The sequence below is a fragment of the Talpa occidentalis genome, unplaced genomic scaffold, assembly GCF_014898055.3.
Source record: "Talpa occidentalis isolate TD23 unplaced genomic scaffold, MPIMG_talOcc4v2.1 talOcc4.8, whole genome shotgun sequence".
In the NCBI taxonomy this organism is placed as follows: domain Eukaryota; kingdom Metazoa; phylum Chordata; class Mammalia; order Eulipotyphla; family Talpidae; genus Talpa; species Talpa occidentalis.
Genome location: NW_023605194.1, coordinates 66032422 through 66047290, shown reverse-complemented (window position 1 = coordinate 66047290; position 14869 = coordinate 66032422). Strand labels below are relative to the sequence as shown.

Below are 14869 nucleotides of genomic sequence, written 5' to 3'. Positions count from 1 at the left end.
TTGCCGGTCCCTGCCCTCCGTGACAGGGCTGCGCCGGGGGCCGGGCGGCGCGCTGCAGCGAGAGGAAGGCGGTCCCGGCCAGTAGAGGGTGCTGCGGGGGGCGGGGCTGGGCGCGAGCCCAGCGGGGTGTGCACCTCCCGCGGGCCGCGCAGATGGCGGCGGTGGGCGCCGGGCCGGGGCCGGGGCCGGGGCTGGGGCCCGGTGGGACCCCGGGGCTGGAGGCGGCCTTGCAGAAGCTCGCGCTGCGGCGGAAGAAGGTGCTGAGCGCCGAGGAGATGGAGCTGTACGAACTGGCGCAGGCGGCGGGCGGCGCCATGGACCCCGACGTGTTCAAGTGAGTGGGCGTGGGTGGAGGCTACTGGCTCCTCGTACCCCCGACGCCACCGCCTTCCCACTCCCCCACCCCTGTTGAGCTTTCCTGGGAGCCCAGGGGAGGGTGGAGGAAGGTGGGGCTCCTGGGCCCAGCCCCAGCCTGTACCCACGCCTGGTCTCGGGCAAGAAGGGGTCACTGCTCCCCTCGTCTGTTTTCGCCAGGATCTTGGTGGACCTGCTGAAGCTGAACGTGGCGCCCCTTGCCGTCTTTCAGATGCTCAAGTCCATGTGTGCAAGCCAGAGACTGGCAAGCGAAGCCCAGGACCCTGCCGCCGTGACTCTGCCCACATCCAGTGTGCCGGAGATCAGAGGTCAGAGCTGGGCTTGGTGCTCCCTGCTCCTGTGGCCCAGGCAGCAGGGAGTGGCAGGGTTGGGGAGGTGTGGGCAGTGCCTGGCACAGCTCTGGCTTGGCCCTCAGTGACTGGAACTTTCTGTTGGTCATTTCCCAGGATCGCTGGCCCATCGAAGGGCTGGCCAGTTGGGTGCCGGTGCCCATCTTGGGCTGGGCTGCTAGGGTGGAGAGGGCAGAGCTAGATCAGAAGTACTCAGAGCAGATGCCCCAGGGTGGCAAGCTGGCCATGTCTCATCTGGAACTTTGGCTGCCCCAGCCTCATTCCAACTCTTCACTCAGGCTTTCTTTCCACAAACACTGAAAGAAGGCAACTTTGGTTCTTGTCCTGAGGGTATGTAGTCTCTAGGAAGTGCTCAGGAGCAGCCTCCTTGTGGGGTGTCCCCAGTCCTGCCCAGGAGTCTGGCGGGTTGGGCTCCCCCTCTGAGGCCTGTGGGACAGGAGTCAGCGTGGCAGCCCCTTGCTGCCCTCCACACACAGGGTTCAGATGCTTGAGGGCCAGAGCTGGGCTCAGGTGATGGTGCCCCTCACTCTCTCTGGTCATGACTGAGGGATGGGCAGGTGCCGATGATAGGGGTGTCATGGTGGAACTCCACCTGCAACCTCCCTGCCCCCACTGGCTACCAAAAAGTCTCCAAAATGCAGCAGGACCTCTTGGGCTGGCTCCCTGACCAGAAACACCCAGGATTCCCAAACAGCCTGAGAGGGAGCTTACCTTTGGGTGGAGGCCAAACCCCTGTGGGTACGTGTGCCAGGGTCCTGGGTACACGTGGCTTCTGTCCTGAGAGGCCCTGGGCACTGGCACTCAGGCCTCCTCACTGACCCACACTCTTGTCTGCTCTCTTTGTGTCTCTCTCTGACCTCCAGAGGCCTCCTTTCTCTCTGCCAAGAACTGTAGCCCCCCTGCAAGGCCTTCCTTTTCCTCGGCCCCACGGCCTGCAGCCTCTCCGGTTCTACTCTACAGCCCAGCTGCCACGCACTCGCCTCTTTCTCCAGGGCCCCCCGGTTCCCTCCGGTTCTCTTGCTGCCTGTTCTCTCCTTTTGCAGGTCGTGTTTATTGGTTAATCTCTGGGGGTGGTGTACTCTCTTGTTTCCATGGAAACTGTGGCCCCAGAAAGCCAGAGCAGTTTTGAGCTGCAAGGTAGGACCGTGGGTCATCCCTGCTACGTAGCTTAGAGACTGAAAACGTGACTTCACAACTTGATTTATCAGAGGCAACTTGCAGACTTCTGGTGTGGGTCCAATTCCTTCACCTGCCCACCTCCTTCCCTCCAGAGGCTAACTTTACTGGGTAACACTTGCACTCCTGTGGAAGTCACCCCACCCCAGAGAAGGACAACAGGTCGAGGGGCAGGGAAATGTAGCATGGTGTGCAGTGGGGAGCAAGCCTTAGATATGAGAACCATCTTGGCCTCTTAGTTGCTGTCATCACTCAGTGGCCATCCTGGAGGATAAAACCAAGATTCCCCTTTCTTGCCTGGTGGCTCTGTTTGGGGAAACCTTCCAGGTGTTGCCAGGCGATAATGTGGGGGCCCATGGCCTGGAGTGTGTATGGGCCTGAGTTCCCACATCAGCGCTCTTGCCATGACTTTTACATCCCTCCCCAAACTCCTACCTTGCCGGTCTAGGTGGCACCTGGAACTCAAGCACAGGAGGGGAGCGGAGGCATAAGGGCAGGTCAGGGGTGGAGTGAGTGGATTCTGAGACTGAGCTGAGGAATCAATGGGCATGTTTCAGAGAAGCTGGGCACAGAAGCTGCTCACCCAGTCACTGGGTGACGGACAGGCTCGGTGCTGAGGGCACAGTGGGTCTACGGTGAGATGGACGTGGTCTTGGACCCATGAGGGAGAAACATGAACCAACAGTGGCAGAGATGGACGGGCACCACAGGGAACCCCATCCAGTCATGGGAGGAGTGCTCCCTGCTTGCTGAAGCAGCAGGGGTTAACCAGACTGGAGGGCAGGGCGCAGTGGCAGGGAGGCAGCTGAGGAGGAAGGCAGGAGCTGGACCTGAGTTGGTTATTGGGAGGGTAAGAGACTAGGTCATGGCTATGGCACTAGAAACACTGGCATTGAGGGGTCTGGAGGATAGAGGAGGTGGGAAGGTACAGGCATGGCATGGAACACTGGGCTCCATCTGGTCATTTTCTCCTTTAATGCTCAGGCCTTGGTCCTGCTGGACTAGGTGGCCGGTGGCCAGGGTTCCAGGGTACACAGGCCTCATGGAGGTGGCCAGTGAGAGTAGAGGGCAGCCTGGGAGAGTGGCCGATGGGAAGGGTCGGGGGAGTAGGGCAGATGAGGGGTCGTGCCAGGAATGCGCTGTGGCTGAGAGGCAGAAGCCGTCAGGTAAGACTAGGATCTCTGAGGCCGCAGCATGGACAGTAGGTCATCCTGGTTCCTGCTCCCCAACCACGTAGTGGGCCTATGTCACCAACAAGCTTACAGATCTCGGGGGTCAGAAGATCCCCAAAGCACAGAGGGGTCACGTTTATCATGGTAAGGGAGTGACTGAGGAAGAATTTAGTTGAGTGTTTTTTGTTTAAGTTTAGGGCAACTATGTTTTAAAAAGGAGTTCCTTCGGCAAGTGTAAGATGGAGTTGTTTGAAACTACAAGTCTGCAAAGCTGTGCTGTCCAGTGTGGGAGCCCCTGCTTGGCCGCAGTGGTTGGCACACAGTAGGTAGAGGTACACGCCAGATGCTGAAGAACTGGCACAAATGAGAATGTAACATCTCATCAGTGATTTTTATATCGACCACATAATATTTTGGATATCTCGGGTTGATTAAACTATATTAAATTTCCTGTGATTTTTTCTTTTTAACGTGGCAACTAGAATATTTTAAATTATACTGTGACTTGCATCCTTTTTCTCTTGGACAGTGCTGTTCTAGGGCATTCACACTAACACTCCCTGAAACACCGAGGCATGGCTGTGGGCGCGCATGCCTGGGAGAGCACCTTCCCAAGAATAGTAGGCTGAGTTAAAGGTTTAAAGAGCACATCCGTGTGTTTGTGGGTCTTTGTCATCGTGTCTGTGTTCTGGGACCATTAATTCCTTATCGTGTGCCTGGCCAGAGAAGGCATCAGTCCCATATAACTGGAGAGCAGACTTTCCTGTGATCTCACCAGCAGCAGCCATGAACTGCCCTGGCCGCCGGCCAGTTTTCAAGCTACTGGGGGTGACCTGCTGTGTTGGCAGCTCCTGGCTTCAGTGTGCTCCAGAGCAGGACTGTAGTTTTTTTCTCACAGGCAATTCTTGCCTGTCCTCCCTGCCCCAGTGTATTCAGTGCACAGTGCACACAGCCAATGACCCCATAGACCATCTTACCACGAGGGGGTGCTCTACCATGGAGCTTTTCGGGACTGGCAGGAAGGGAGGGGAAGCAGCTTGTCCTCAGCTTGTCCTTTTAAACCTTCCATCCCCACGAACTCTGCCACAGAGCTTTCAGGGATGGCGAGTTGGGATCAGGAGGGCCACCGCAACGGTAAATGGCAACCAGCTGTGAGATCTCTCCAGCTTCAGGACTCCCCAAGTCACTGGTGACTGACAAGCGGGTGCATTTTGGGGTTTTGCGTCATTAAGTAAGGGTCACAAATTTCTGAGTGGTTACAAGGATAAGCACCAATTTGTGAAAACAGCAGGACTGTTTTTCACCTTCAGTTACTGTCTGTCTAGGCCTAGGAGCATCTAGTTCGTTACCCGCATCCCATCCCTACTTCAGCTTACAGTCACCATGGCTCAGCCCCAGCCTCCATTCCATCTGACCCTAAGAAACCAGCTGCAGGGGAGCTGAGCAAACATCTCCCAGGGACCAGTCCAAAAAGCCCTGGCTGGGGCCCCCCAGGGAGGGCATGACTGAGCCAGGAAACAAAGCGGGGATCTCCACATGGAAAACGTGATTCCTGAAGACTAAGAACTGCAGAGCTGGCGAAGTGGTCTGCTTTCATTGTTAGATGGCTTACTTAACACCTTGACTCTAAGTTACTTGGGTTTATTTCCAGGGTTTATCACCTTCATCAGATTTTAAAATGAACAGTTTGCTCTTTTCTACTTTGCTCTCATCCTTGTTCCCAGAACAATCTCGGTCATTATCCTAAGGAGAGAGGAAATTCAGGTGTGTAGCAGGGCAAAGAAAAGCTGGCTTCAAACATAGGCCTCATCAGAGACCTACCCTGCCATGTGCTGAGGCTGAGCTGGACCTGAGCTGTACTCCTGAGTCCAAAAACTGTTTCTGGCCTCACCAAAAGTTTATGGGCTGTTGAGGCACCTGGGGTCAGGCTAGTTGCTACCGAAGAGCTAAATCTGTCGCAGCCTGGGGAAGGCTGTGATTTCCGGGGAAACTAGCATTTTGTGGGTGATCCTGCAGGGTGGCACGGGCGATGAATGCATAGATGACCCGTGCCCACTGACCAGTCACTGGGGACCAGAATATTGTCATTTTACCAACGGCCGTGTTTGGTGCCAATTCTCTTTCCCATGGGTCACTTGGCCCACCTTCTTCCGGCCACCCCACCAGCCTCAGCTCTGGGGAACCCCTTTTTTGTTGAAACAAGTGTGTATGAACACTCGAATGTGAATCCCAGGGACACAGGCATATCTGAGCTGTCAGCTCTAGATACATCACCACTTCCTACCCACAGGCAGCAAAGACCCTTGCCTAGAAATTCTCTCAAGGGCCAATTCCTGCAGGAATCTGGGGGGAATTTAGTTTCAGTATTAAAGAACATGGAAAATGAGTCTGACCTAAAGGAGCCAGGGTCTACAGCATCACACATACAGGTTCCTCCGATTGTTTGAGATACAGATGGGAAAACACAAATGTCTTCTAAGTCCCTCAGAAACTTCACTGCCTCATCTCCAAGAACTCAATTTCCTACTGCCAACTATTTGCCTAACTGTTGTGGAGCTGGGACGCATACCCACAGAGCATGCCATAGGAAGGGACTGTGACCAAATGGGCCAGCCTGTCCCCAGTAAGGTCCTCTCGGTCTTACTGATGCTGGGAAGCATCATCCGGAGACTCAGGAACCACTTCTGTGTTTGGTTTTATGTGGGGGGGGGGGGGGCAATATCCCGTAATTTCTGTCAGCCCCTTGGAATGGGTCCCTCTATACCTAAGCAGACATGCTCTATGGACCAGCCTATTTAAGAAACCAAATCCTGTCCTGCCTCTGGAGTAAGAGCCACTCCTTTAAAATAGAGCTCTGGCCCAGGTGTGGTTACAGGTCTTCACAAAAAGAGTAAAATAAATGACAAAGGAATAGCTGAACCAATGGTCCCCATCTAAGTGTGATTAGCCACTGTGTCAGGCCAAGGCCATAGCAGCCTTGGCAGGAACCCCATTACAGGATCTGGGTACATACTTGAGACCAGAGGCTTGACAGGATACTATGAAGAAGGCAGGGAAACATGTGAAATCCTCCAAGATCCAAATCCCCAAACCCAACTCCACTCTTGATGCTTCCTGCATCATTTTCTCATCAGCTGGCAATCAGAGGGAAGAGCTGGGGGCAGAGGGGAGAAATGCAGCCCTCTGGCACTGCCTGCCAAGGGACCTACCACATCCAAGCTGAGCTTCCTTCCCCATTCTTCCTTGCCCTGCTCTGCCCTGCATTCTGCCATCGCCTTCTCTAGGATGTGCTACCGCAGGCAGTCCTGGGCCGCAGGACACTTAAAGGAACTCTGGCCACAGGGACTGTGACGGGGAGGTCTACATGTTGATATTGCTAAGGAACACAAATAGAGTAGGGCTGTTGTGATCGTGGCCTTTGCCTTGTCCCTAATGATCGTGTTCTGTGTCTGCTCAGGGAGAAACAAAGGCAGCACTGTCCTTAGTGGAGGCCCAGCACTGGCAGAATGCAGCAGCAGGGAAGGATCCAGCCAAAGGATGCCCCGACAACCCAGTGCAACTCGGCTGCCCAAGGGGTGTGGGCCAGGGAAGAGCCCACCTCAGAGCAGTACCTAAGACAGACTCCTCACGCCACCTTCTAGTGGAGGCTACATGTTTCCTTCAACTAGTAATTAAGCTTTGTGAAAAACTGAGTGTCCCGTTAAAGATGGTTTCTTTTACCTTTTGAATATATGAAGGCAGAAAGATTGAGGATTTATTCTGTGTGTAGTTTAGTACAGAAACTTTAATGGTGAACAATTTGAAAGCAACCATGCCAAGGGGTGGCAAGAGAGTGGAATAAGATCAGCTGCCAGACACATTCTTCCCTTCAGTATTCTTCCCCTTCTTCGGCCTCTGCTTCCACGGAATCGACGCCCACCTCTTCATAATCTTTCTCCAGAGCTGCCAGGTCCTCCCGGGCCTCGGAAAACTCCCCTTCCTCCATGCCTTCTCCCACGTACCAGTGCACAAAGGCTCGCTTGGCATACATGAGATCAAACTTGTGGTCCAGGCGGGCCCAGGCCTCAGCGATGGCAGTGGTGTTGCTCAGCATGCACACAGCCCGCTGCACCTTGGCCAGGTCTCCCCCAGGGACAACGGTGGGGGGCTGGTAGTTGATGCCCACCTGCCGGAGAAAAGAACGTAAGACTGAAGTTTACGTTCTGGCCTCAGACGTGGTGGCTTATTTTTAAAAACAAGCTGTGGACCAAGATTAAATGATGCCCTTAGAAACTAGTATTTATTTTTTGGTAGTACCTATTAACGTTTAATATCCTTTGACCTCTGTTTTCACTTTTGGAATTTACCCAATTAAGAGCACAAAGCTACATGTATAAAGATTTTTATGTATTTAGGTTAAAACATTGAAATGGCAAAAATGGAAACAAATATCCATCGTGGGGAGCTAGTTAAATTATACACCTACACAATGAAACACTACATGTGTGATCATGCAAAAGAACAGGAAATCTATCTAGTATATGTTCAAAGGATACTGTATACTTAAAAAGAAAAGCTAGCTGAGTTCTATGTGAAGATTTACATTTAAAAACATCTGTAGAGTAGCAAAGAGTAGAGAGCCTCAGGGAGATGGACAAACATCTGGGAGTGCACTGAGTCTCTTCATCTCTTTCCTTTGGAGCAGATAGCTATTAGCAAGAGTCAGGCACAGAGGCAGCCCCCAGAAGAGTTGGGAGGGGCAGAAAGAAGGAGAGGGGTTTCTCACCCTGCCCTCCCACAGCTCTAAAGCCAGGCCAGCTGGCTTCTCCCATTGGGAGTGCTGCCAGCTCCCTCTTCTCTTTGGCCACCTGTGCACACTGATTGCAGTCTGTCACCTTCATGAAAGGCGTGTGCATCCTTTGCTCATCTTGCTGGCCTCTTTCTGTCAATATCATCCATAAAACAAGCAGCACAATATACCATGAATATGTACAGAGTATCTCTTTAAGCACAAACACCCCGGGGGAAGGGGAAGAGGCTTTTAGTTTTCCAGTCTTTTACTTTCAATGCTATCCCCGAGCAAAGAGATGGGGAAGTCACACTAGGAGAAGTGAAAATTCAACATGGTCCTCCAGGCTGGACTGTCTGCTGTGGGGACAGTAGAAACGGCAATTTCACTGTCTCCAACAGAGCGGCCTCCCTGCTGGCTCAGAAGCACAAGAGACTCAGAAGAGGAGACCTGGACACAAGGCACAGCACCTCTCACAGTACCTCCCAGAGGCTGCTTGTATGTCTTAACCTTCCAGAGGTCAACTGTGACCGAGAAAATTTGCTCTGCTCAAGTCAAGAGCACGATAACTAGACATAGGGAATGAAGGTTTCAATTCCAACCAATAACCTACAATGTTTACAAATGTAAGATTTAATGGATGTTCACAAATCTGGTGAAAACTGTCGTGCATTTTACACTTTTCTTTTTTTTTTTTTTTTTTTTTTTTTTTTTAATTTTTTTTTTTTTTTATAGAGGCATGCTTTATTTATTTGTTTGCTGGTTTGTTTGTTTGTTTTGTTTATACATGCACTGGGTACAGTCAGAAGTGTGGGAGGGTGAGAGAATTCACCAGAGCCAGAGTGGGGAGCAGAGCAGGCAGAAGGACCGAAGTACACTGCTGAGGGGAGCAGCGGGCTGCAGGAGAGGTCTGCGCGCCATGTGGGACCCTCCTCTGGTGGCCGGGGAGCAGCCGGGGATCGAACCGGCGCCGCAGAGGCCGCGCGCAGCTTCGCAACCCAGCGCTCAACCGCTGCGCCACCCACCGGGGAGGCCCCATTTTACACTTTTCTAAGTCACTTTAAATTTGTCAATCTGATCCATCAAGATGTCTTAAAACGGGGCCGACTAAGGGCCAGATGGGCTTAAAAATTTTTGTGTAGTCAGAGGTAGAGTCATTCCAAATGGGAAAAAGACTCACAATTTCTGCTACTTCTCTTTTCATCTGGAATTATAACTGGGTTTGTTTTTTTTTTTTTTTTAAACTCCTTAGACACTCACTAGCCTTTAATGTGGTGAGTCACACCTTTGTTCAAAAACAAAAAATAAGGCACAAAGTTAACAAACCCAGACACAGAGGGGCACTTCACTGGTAATAATAGGCCCAGGCTGGATATTCTATTATTTGGCGTCTAAGTACATGTGCGGCTTTCCTCTGGTGGACATTTCATTCTGTCACTAAACATGCTTGAAGGAGCCACCTAATTACAAAGTGATTTTGCATTTGAGGCAGTATTCCCAGTCTGGTTTGGAGGACGGCAATGCACCATCCTTTGCCACCACCACCACCTCAACAGCAGAATGAATTTAAAATTCTATTTACAAGAATGTAGATGCTGCCTAAAATGCAATGACAATTGACTTAAGTTAAGAAACACTATTTCTAATATACTAAACATACCACAGAGCTCACAAACTTTTTAGATGAGCAATGGAGAAATGTAGATAGACTGCTTTACAGTAGACCCTCCCTTAATGCTTTCCTATCATTGTGCCCGTGAAATTTTTATATACGAAAGCTCTTTCAGTCTGTTTCCACATCATAAAATATTAGTATGTCCCATGGATATTACAAAGTGGTTGTAAGCAACAGGGCACATAAAACACTTTGAAGAATAAGGCACTTAGCAAATTAATTACTAAGGTTATTCCTCCTGCACTGAGCTGACATGGAAAAACAGGTATTCTCCACAAAGGGGAAGCCTTCTATGGCAGGTCTGCTGCTTGCCAACAGGGAAAACCCCCCAATGTCACCCAGTCCTACCTTAAACCCAGTTGGGCACCAGTCCACAAACTGGATGGTGCGCTTGGTCTTGATGGTGGCGATGGCCGCGTTGACGTCTTTGGGAACCACGTCACCCCTGTACAACATGCAGCAGGCCATGTACTTGCCATGGCGAGGGTCACATTTGACCATTTGGTTGGCCGGCTCGAAGCAGGCATTGGTGATCTCAGCCACAGACAGCTGCTCGTGATAGGCCTTCTCTGCTGAGATGACTGGGGCATAGGTGGCCAGGGGAAAGTGGATGCGAGGGTATGGGACCAGGTTGGTCTGGAATTCCGTCAAGTCCACGTTCAAGGCCCCATCGAAGCGCAGGGAAGCTGTGATGGAGGACACGATCTGCCCGATGAGACGATTGAGGTTGGTGTAGGTGGGCCGTTCGATGTCCAGGTTGCGCCGACATATGTCATAGATGGCTTCGTTGTCCACCATGAAGGCACAGTCGGAATGCTCCAGGGTCGTGTGGGTGGTCAGGATGGAGTTGTAGGGCTCCACCACGGCCGTGGACACCTGGGGGGCCGGGTAAATGGCAAATTCCAGCTTGGACTTCTTGCCATAGTCCACCGACAGCCGCTCCATGAGCAGAGATGCAAACCCGGAGCCGGTGCCGCCCCCGAAGCTGTGGAAGATGAGGAAGCCCTGCAGCCCCGTGCACAGGTCCGCCTGAGAGCAAACGAGACCCGGGTCAACGCCTGCAGCAGCCACACCACCATCCCCAAACATTCCTTGGCACGTGTCTATGGACTCAAATCATCCTTGGTGAACGTGCATCATGCTCAGACGCTAAACAACTGTGGACACACTGTGGTCACACTGCAGTGTCAGGATGTGGACTCACCATTCCGACTTGGGTTTGGTCAAAATGACCTGCTGGTCTCCACCTCAGGCCCACCCTTCTGTCCAGGACAACGTCCCCGGGAAGCCTTCCCCGCGTTCTCACCAGTTTGCGGATCCTGTCCAGGACCAGGTCGACAATCTCCTTGCCGATGGTGTAATGGCCTCTGGCGTAATTATTGGCTGCATCTTCCTTCCCGGTGATCAGCTGCTCGGGGTGGAAGAGCTGCCTGTAGGTCCCTGTGCGCACTTCATCTGCGGAGAGGACACATGTGCTGCCATCTTTGAGGCCCACGGTGAGCCCATCAGGGCAGAGGTTCGCAAGCACGTCTCTTCTACTAGGCATGTGTTGTTCTGTCAGCTCAGGGTACAAATGCCAGCTCCACCAGTTCCCAAGAAGGGAAACAGCTCTCACACCCCCAGACCCCTTATATACTACACAGCCACCAGGTCAGCAGCATGACTTCTGCCAGTCAGTCCCATTTGTCACCCTAAAGCCTGGGAGACAAAGGCCACATAGGGTGCCCTTTCTGTCACTTCCCGAGGGGCCACTGAAAGGACTTGCTCGCTCTCTCTCTGCAGCTCTCCTTGGCCTTCTAATCTACTACTGGCCTTCTAACCTGGAAGAACACTATGAATGGTCTCCACGTAACTTTCTATGTCTCATACACGGGTCAAGACTCTTGTGCACCAGCAGGACAGAGAGCACGGCATTAAGCAGGGACCAGCGAGCGCCCACGTTCCCCGCAGGCAGAGTCTACATCCCCACCTGACCAGGGCTGAGGCAGCCACCAATTGGTCCCTCATCAGCCATCCTGCTGCTGACAAAGCAGCCTTTTGCTCTACTTGAGGATTTTCTAAATCAGGAGCCAGCGCCCCACATTCACTCAAGGAAACTTTTCCATTTCTCACCTAACATGGCTGAGGGCGTTCGCTTGTATGTCCTAGCCTTTCTGCAGAGGGATTGAAAGGAGCAGAGGAGGGGCTTTAGTGGGGTTCTCCCACCTTCTCAAGAAAGCTGTCTAAGTGTCTGAGTACCTACCAACCACGGTGGGCTCCAGGTCCACAAACACTGCTCTGGGCACGTGCTTGCCAGCTCCCGTCTCGCTGAAGAACGTGTTGAATGAGTCATCCCCACCACCGATGGTTTTGTCACTTGGCATCTGACCGTCGGGCTGAATCCCATGTTCAAGGCAGTACAATTCCCAGCAGGCATTGCCGATCTGGACACCTGCCTGCCCCACGTGGATAGAGATACACTCGCGCTGGGAACCAGAACATAAACGTGAGACCCACTTGTCTTCAGGGCCGGTGTCACTATATGGCATGCAAAACATAATGTAATCTTTGTGTGCTTCAGTGCTAGGACTCTCAAACTTATGACCTATGATTCTTAAGTGAATCTTCTACCTTTGTGAATCCAGAGGAAGAGCTGACCTTGCTCTGTGAGACAGCAATTTGTGATACTTACTCAGACCCACCGTAGGTAAGAAATGCTAAGTTCCTCAAACCCTAACCTTTTGCTACAATACAAAATTAGGTTATTTTAAACCTTGAAAGCCCATTATTTTCAATAGTAAACTTCACATTATGGCTTTCGCAGCAATTATCTGAGGAATATAACAGGTCTGATTGTGTCCTGACTTAAGGATAAACTGAAAGGTAGTAAGTCAAGGGAGGAAAGAGAGACTAGGATACAGGTAGCCATGGCCCGAGTGCTGGCGGTTACTGTGCTCTCGCCTCCCTCCTGCTCCTCTGTATCTGCCCTGCCCTCACTTGTCTCCCATCCCGCTCTAAGCTCCAGGAGGCTGACCCCTACGGGCCGGCCATACCAAAGGGCTGCCTGTCCTCTGGCTTCTGGTTGGTTTGGCCAGGGTCAAGCAGCTAGACTGGGAAGTTAGAGGGAGGTGCGGTCAGGGTGCTTGCTCCCTGGCTCCCTCTCTGCCAGACTGCCATGTGCTGCATGAGGCATTTATCAAGGCCACAACTTTCGGCAGTAACTCTCTTCATAAAGCTGCCTGGTTCACTCTAGTATCCATTTCCTCCCCACACCCTTGCCTTCAAACCTAGGAGTTAATGGTGCCTACACATCGCAAATGGTGGGAAACTGCTCTGTACTTTGGTAATTCCTTTAAGTCCTACCCCTATCCTCAGAAAGAGTATCTTTTCTTGATGCCCATTAGCTTCCTGTCAGAAGCCTAACTACACAGTCACTAAATCACTCGTTCCGCTTTAAACATATCATGCTCACAACTATATGAGATCAAATGAAACTGAGGTGTCCGTCCACTTTAAATTCCAATGTACACCTTCCAGTCCCGTTTCCTATCACGCAAGTATCAAATCTCAGAATTATCAAGGGCATCAAAGATCAATGCAATGAAGCAAACGCTCCACCACAGCCCGAAAGGGAGCATTCAGTTCTAGAAAGAACACTGACAAGGAACTCATTCACCCAGAGGAGGAATTCATTAACACTTTAGAATCCACCCATCCGCATCATTTCAGCGAGATTATTCATTCGCTTTACTTAGATGCAGATACTCAAGTTCACAAGATGCCTGACTTGGCATTCTACTCATTCAGCCCTCACAAGATCAGTGCAAGCTCTGTGACCTGGGCAAACCACACAATTTCTTTCTTTACAAAATAAGGACCGGGGAGCTGAGTTGTCCACAAGGCCATTTGCATCTGAGTTCATAAAACTAACCAAACCAATCAGGGAGATCATTCCTAACTCGCAATAGAAAGCCACGAGAAATTCTCATTGCCATTTCACCCGAAGCATTGAAATTCCTGTTTCTTTACTCAGCTGTCTTTCCTGAAAAAAATTATCTGAAACTTCCTCTGTTCTTTTCCCACTCCACACCAACTCGTCTCTTCAGTCTTGGTAGATGCCACTGTATCCTACCCACCCAGATATCTCAACTTCCTGCCACCGAACAGACCTTTCTGCTCCTGTCCTTCCTTTCCAACCACGCCAGGCCTCTTCCTGCCAATGAACCTCTGCTTCTGCTGACCGCCGCCCCAGCAGAGTATCTAGACCTTTTCAGAATACACGGAGATAGAAGCAACTTCCCAGGAGGACAACGAGGGTTCGAGCCCTTCCAGTTTGCACGGGTGGTGGGTCATCAAAGATGGCGAGAGTGCTGGCGTCTGAGCTCGAACTGCACCGGCGGCCAGCACATTGTTCACAAGCACCGACAGACAGACAAAATTCAGGTTAAGGATGGCCTTGCTGGAACAACGAAAAGACGACGTTCAGTCCATCTCTACCCTGACAGAACGGGAAGACACGTTCTGTTTGAGCGCCCGGCTGAACTGGCCGCTCTCTTCCGAGGAAAGCTATTTTTACTTGAAAGAAGTGAGAAACCTTGGGCTACTCAGTCTTGGGTCATTTCTCCTGTCCACATGCGTGGCTCTAGAGTGAATAGGTACTTTTAAAGTCTCAGTGTTCATTTCAAACATGACAAGTTCCAGGGACAGAACCCCCAGAAACAGAAACAGAATCTCTTCGGGCTCCCGGGTAATTTCTAGCGCAGCGGTGCCGGCCGCCTCCGGTCTTCGGAACCCGGCGAGGTGGCGCCTTCTCAGCGGCTCCGCCACGGCCGAGAAGGAGCCGCGGCCGCCCGGGCCCACGCCCGCCCCGGGCCCTGGTCTCCGCCACGCTCGGGCCGCCACCGCCCTCGGCGCCCACAAGCCCAGGGACGAGGCAGGGGCCGGGGCCCAGGCCTCCCGCGGGCCTCCGGCCTCTCCCCGGCGTCCGAGCCCCGCGGGCCTTCTCACAGAGCGGCTTCGTCCACCTCCACGCCCCACCCCGCCCACGCCGGGCCAGGGCGCCCACCCCGCGCGGCCCTGCGGCCCTACCATGCTGAGCGGTGCCGCCGCCGCAGCTCGACTCCAACCGCCCGGCCTGCCGCGCGCCCAACGAACTCGGCCGCTGCGCACGGGCGCGCAGGGAATTGGTCCGCCGGCGCCTCGACAGCCATTGGTCTGCAGAGCCCAGGGGCGGGCCGAGTCCCGGAACCCCACTTCCCATTGGTCCTTGCTTAACTCGTGTACTGTGGCGCTTTCTGGTTGGATGCGAGTTTTGGCGGGAAGGCTGCACAGTCCTCGAGCGCGCAGTGAGGGCTGGAGCCTCCGAGGAGTTTTT

General features: G+C 52.6%; 2 protein-coding genes across 6 annotated transcripts; one reads left to right on the top strand and one right to left on the bottom strand.

Moving 5' to 3' along the window:
* Positions 1 to 137: 137 nt before the first annotated feature.
* On the top strand, positions 138 to 8521 carry LOC119234048 (mitotic-spindle organizing protein 2B-like). 5 transcript variants are annotated; one of them, XM_054690653.1, is made up of 4 exons: positions 138 to 334; positions 535 to 683; positions 1769 to 1862; positions 6531 to 6565. In XM_054690653.1, the coding sequence occupies exons 1-3, from the start codon at positions 153 to 155 to the stop codon at positions 1852 to 1854; spliced, it is 417 nt and encodes a 138-aa protein (XP_054546628.1). In that variant the 5' UTR covers positions 138 to 152; the 3' UTR covers positions 1855 to 1862; positions 6531 to 6565. The 5 variants fall into 5 exon arrangements, with proteins under 5 accessions (XP_054546628.1, XP_054546630.1, XP_054546629.1 ...); XM_054690655.1 differs by lacking the exon at positions 6531 to 6565 and adding an exon at positions 3271 to 5790; XM_054690654.1 differs by lacking the exon at positions 6531 to 6565 and adding an exon at positions 3266 to 5790.
* Positions 6797 to 14645, bottom strand: LOC119234047 (tubulin alpha-3 chain). The gene is made up of 5 exons (XM_037496811.2): positions 14584 to 14645; positions 11759 to 11981; positions 10823 to 10971; positions 9865 to 10545; positions 6797 to 7238 (listed from the first exon to the last, which is right to left on the bottom strand). Exons 1-5 carry the CDS (start codon positions 14584 to 14586, stop codon positions 6942 to 6944), a joined length of 1353 nt encoding a protein of 450 aa, XP_037352708.1. The 5' UTR covers positions 14587 to 14645; the 3' UTR covers positions 6797 to 6941.
* Positions 14646 to 14869: the final 224 nt, after the last annotated feature.

Bases quoted from the DNA above. Each gene is read 5' to 3' on its own strand.
- LOC119234048 (XM_037496813.2), top strand. From the start codon at position 153: ATGGCGGCGGTGGGCGCCGGGCCGGGGCCGGGGCCGGGGCTGGGGCCC. The intron at 335-534 runs GTGAGTGGGCGT...TGTTTTCGCCAG, and splicing joins ATGGACCCCGACGTGTTCAA to GATCTTGGTGGACCTGCTGA. The intron at 684-6,530 runs GTCAGAGCTGGG...GTGTCTGCTCAG, and splicing joins CAGTGTGCCGGAGATCAGAG to GGAGAAACAAAGGCAGCACT.
- LOC119234047 (XM_037496811.2), bottom strand. The intron at 10,972-11,758 runs GTAGGTACTCAG...TCCTCTCCGCAG, and splicing joins CCTGGAGCCCACCGTGGTTG to ATGAAGTGCGCACAGGGACC. The intron at 10,546-10,822 runs GTGAGAACGCGG...GTTTGCTCTCAG, and splicing joins TGGACAGGATCCGCAAACTG to GCGGACCTGTGCACGGGGCT.